The sequence below is a fragment of the Nematolebias whitei genome, chromosome 24 (genome assembly GCF_014905685.2).
Source record: "Nematolebias whitei isolate Nwh7 chromosome 24, NemWhi1, whole genome shotgun sequence".
In the NCBI taxonomy this organism is placed as follows: domain Eukaryota; kingdom Metazoa; phylum Chordata; class Actinopteri; order Cyprinodontiformes; family Rivulidae; genus Nematolebias; species Nematolebias whitei.
In genome coordinates this window covers 104141-107583 of record NC_056521.1, presented here as the reverse complement: position 1 = coordinate 107583, position 3443 = coordinate 104141, and the positions used below count along the sequence as shown (strand labels likewise).

Here is a 3443-nt window from a genome sequence, read left to right as displayed (position 1 = left end):
TATATGTATATATATATATATACATATATATATATATATATACATATATATATATATATACATATACATATATATATATATACAGGTAGGTAGGTAGGTAGGTAGGTAGGTAGGTAGGTAGGTAGGTAGGTAGAAAAATGTATCAGTGACTGTGAGTTTTGCAAAACTTGTCATAAAAATATTTTATTAGTGTTAATGTTAACCCCACCAAGAATATTTAAAAACACTGAACCATGTGTTCAGCTTTAATGGCTGTATGCCTAAGATTTACAGACGGAAAAAATTGTGAGAACGAGTTTAGTTCTCAGCTCTGACTGATTAAACACGCAGATACTTCATTGCACCTGCTAAACAGTTTACACTGAGCGGAACGGGCGACCTCTCCAAGATGGCGGCCCTACGACTCGTCAGCGCCAATAAGCGATAGCGATCAATGCTGGATCTAGCTTTGATTTGATATATATGTGTGTAACAGCTGTTCAAGAGGAACCAACTGAATCTCTGTTAATACAAGGGTCAGGCATGGCCAAATACTTTTATCCATATTGTGTATCATTCAGTCAGAAAGCTTAAATCTAAAATATATAGTTCAAGCACATCATTAGCCGTGTCTTGTGGGACAAAATGTGTTTTAGCATATTCATTTCAATTTCAATTTAGTTTATTTATATAGCGCCAAATCAAAACAAAATTGTCTCAGGGCACTTTATAGAAACATTCACATACATAAAAGCCAATTAGTAAAGTTCTCTATCTAAGGAATCCAGCAGACAAGTTGAATCTTGGCTTCGTTGCAGTCTCCCATCCTGAGCAAGCAAAGTGGAGACAGTGGAAAGAAAAACTCCATTTTAAAAGGAAGAAACCCCCAGCAGAACCAGGCTCAGGGCAAGCGACCATCTGCTTTGACCGGCTGGCGTAAAAAAACAAATTAAAATTATAAAAAAAAGTATTGTTAGATTTTAAAAAAATTAAATTCTAACCTTAGAGTTTCCAGCTTGCAATTTAGACTTTTCAGTCCAACAGACAGAAACTTCACTCCTGAATCTTTCAAGTTGTTGTTACTTAAATCCAGTTCTCTCAAACTACAACACTGGGAGCCAAGAAGTGAAGGTAGAACTTCACAGCTTCCCTCGGACAGATTACAGCCACTCAGCCTAAATGCATTTCAAGACACAAACAAATTACATGTAATTTGCATTGTATTGCTATTTAAAACGGTTGATTTAGTCATAAATAAACCTAAATGTGTACTTACATTGCTTTGCTGGAGGCTTTGACCACTGGCAAAAGCCTCAGAAGAACCTCCTCTGAAGCAGAATATTTCTTCAGATCAAACACATCTAGTTCATTTCCTGATGACAGTAAGATGAAGACCAGAGCTGACCACTGAGCAGGTGACAGTTTATCTGTGGATAGATTTCCTGAACTCAGAGAATGTTGGATCTCTTCCACTAGAGAACCATCATTCAGTTCATTCAGACAGTGGAACAGATTGATGCTTTTCTCTGCAGACAGATTCTCACTGATCAGATTCTTGATGTACTGGCCTGTTTCCTGATTGGTCTGTGAGCTACTTCCTGTCTGTGTCAGCAGGCCTTGTAAAAACTTCTGATTGGTCTGCAGTGAAAGACCCAAGAGGAAGCGAAGGAACAAGTCCAGGTGTCCATTTGGACTCTGCAGGGCCTTATCTACAGCGCACAGATAGAAGGGCTTTACCTTTTGAAATTTGCTAAATATTTCCAACAACCACCTTTTTTTTTTTTTGAAAAGGTTGATTCCAGAGTTTATGAAAGTCAGATGGACATGGAGAGCAGCCAGAAACTCCTGAACACTCAAATGAATGAAGCAGAACAATTTCTCCTGGTACAGCCCTATCTCCTCTAGAAAAAATTGTGTGAGTACTCCTGAGTACACTGAGGCTTTTTTGACATCCATACCACACTCTGTCAGGTCTGATTCATAGAAGATCAAGTTTCCTTTCTGCAGCTGCTCAAAAGCCAGTTTTCCCAGAGACTCAATCATCTTCCTGCTCTCTGGACTCCAATGTGGATCTGTCTCAGCTCCTCCATCATACTTGACCTTCTTCACTTTTGCTTGAACCACCAGGAAGTAGATGTACATCTCAGTCAAGGTCTTTGGCATCTCGCTTACATTATTGATTTTCAACAAGTCCTCCAGAACTGTAGCAGTGATCCAGCAAAAGATTGGGATACGGCACATGATGTGGAGGCTTCGTGATGTCTTGATGTGGGAGATGATCCTGCTGGCCTGTTCCTCGTCTTTGAATCTCTTCCTGAAGTACTCCTCTTTCTGTGGGTCATTGAAACCTCTGACCTCTGTCACCATGTCAACACACTCAGCAGGGATCTGATTGGCTGCTGCAGGTCGTGTCGTTATCCAAAGGCGAGCAGAGGGAAGCAATTTCCCCCTGATGAGGTTTGTCAGCAGCACATCCATTGAGGTGGACTCTGTAACATCAGTCAAGATCTGATTGTTGTGGAAGTCCAGAGGAAGTCGACACTCATCCAGGCCATCAAAGATGAACACAAGCTGGAAGTCTTCAAAGTTGCACATTTCTTTGGTTTCAGTAAAGAAGTGATGAACAAGTTTCATCAAGCTGAACTTTTTCTCTTTCAGCACATTCAGCTCTCTGAAGGTGAATGGGAACATGAAGTGGATGTCCTTGTTGGCATTGTCTTCAGCCCAGTCCAGAGTGAACTTCTGTGTTAAAACTGTTTTCCCAATGCCAGCCACCCCCAATGTCATCACTGTTCTGACTGGTTCATGTCTTCCAGGTGGGGGTTTAAGGATGTCTTCATGAGTGATGGTTCTTTCTAGTCGATCTGGCATTCTAGATGCATTTTCAATCTGTCTGACCTCATGTTCACAATTGTCCTCTCCAGTTCCTCCCTCTATGATGTAGAGGTTTGCATAGATCTGGTTCAAAGGAGTTGGGTTTTCTGTATTAGAAATCCCTTCAGACACATATTGATACTTCTTCTGCAGCATTAATTTAAGTTTACCCCAGCATGGAATATGAGATTCTGAAAAACAAATACAGAAGACATTTTTGAACAAGAGTACCACCAACAGTACACAACAGTTTTAAGTTATGCTGAGTATCGGCTGACATGATACAGTGCAACATAAACTTCTTAAGCCATAAGAAACCATTGCTCAAAATCATTTGATTTTAGGTAAACCATACAGACTAGATGTGGCCTCCCCTGGGTACAGTCTGTGGTACAGAATATGGTCAATAGCCTTGTCCTGTTCCAAATTTTTCAGGCAATCTATTAACTTCTTCTTGTAACCACTTCCTGGATCTCTTTTCAGAGGTTCATAAGTGGTTAAGTCACTAAGGAGTGTCATAACTTTCTCATGATAGTCTTTCTGGTTCAAAATCACTGTGCACCTTCCTTTGTCTGCTGGGAGAATGATGA

The 3443-nt window shown here is 40.3% G+C and overlaps 1 protein-coding gene across 1 annotated transcript in view; it reads right to left on the bottom strand.

Annotated features, from left to right (window-relative positions):
- Positions 1-3443, bottom strand: part of LOC119429174 (NLR family CARD domain-containing protein 3-like) — a 48240-nt gene that overhangs the window by 31520 nt on the left and 13277 nt on the right. Inside the window, exons 3-4 of the mRNA XM_037696854.1 lie at positions 1256-3044; positions 981-1154 (exon numbers count right to left, since the gene is read on the bottom strand). Of these exons, the coding sequence (XP_037552782.1) occupies positions 981-1154; positions 1256-3044 (1963 nt within the window). The remainder of the gene's footprint in view (positions 1-980; positions 1155-1255; positions 3045-3443) is intronic.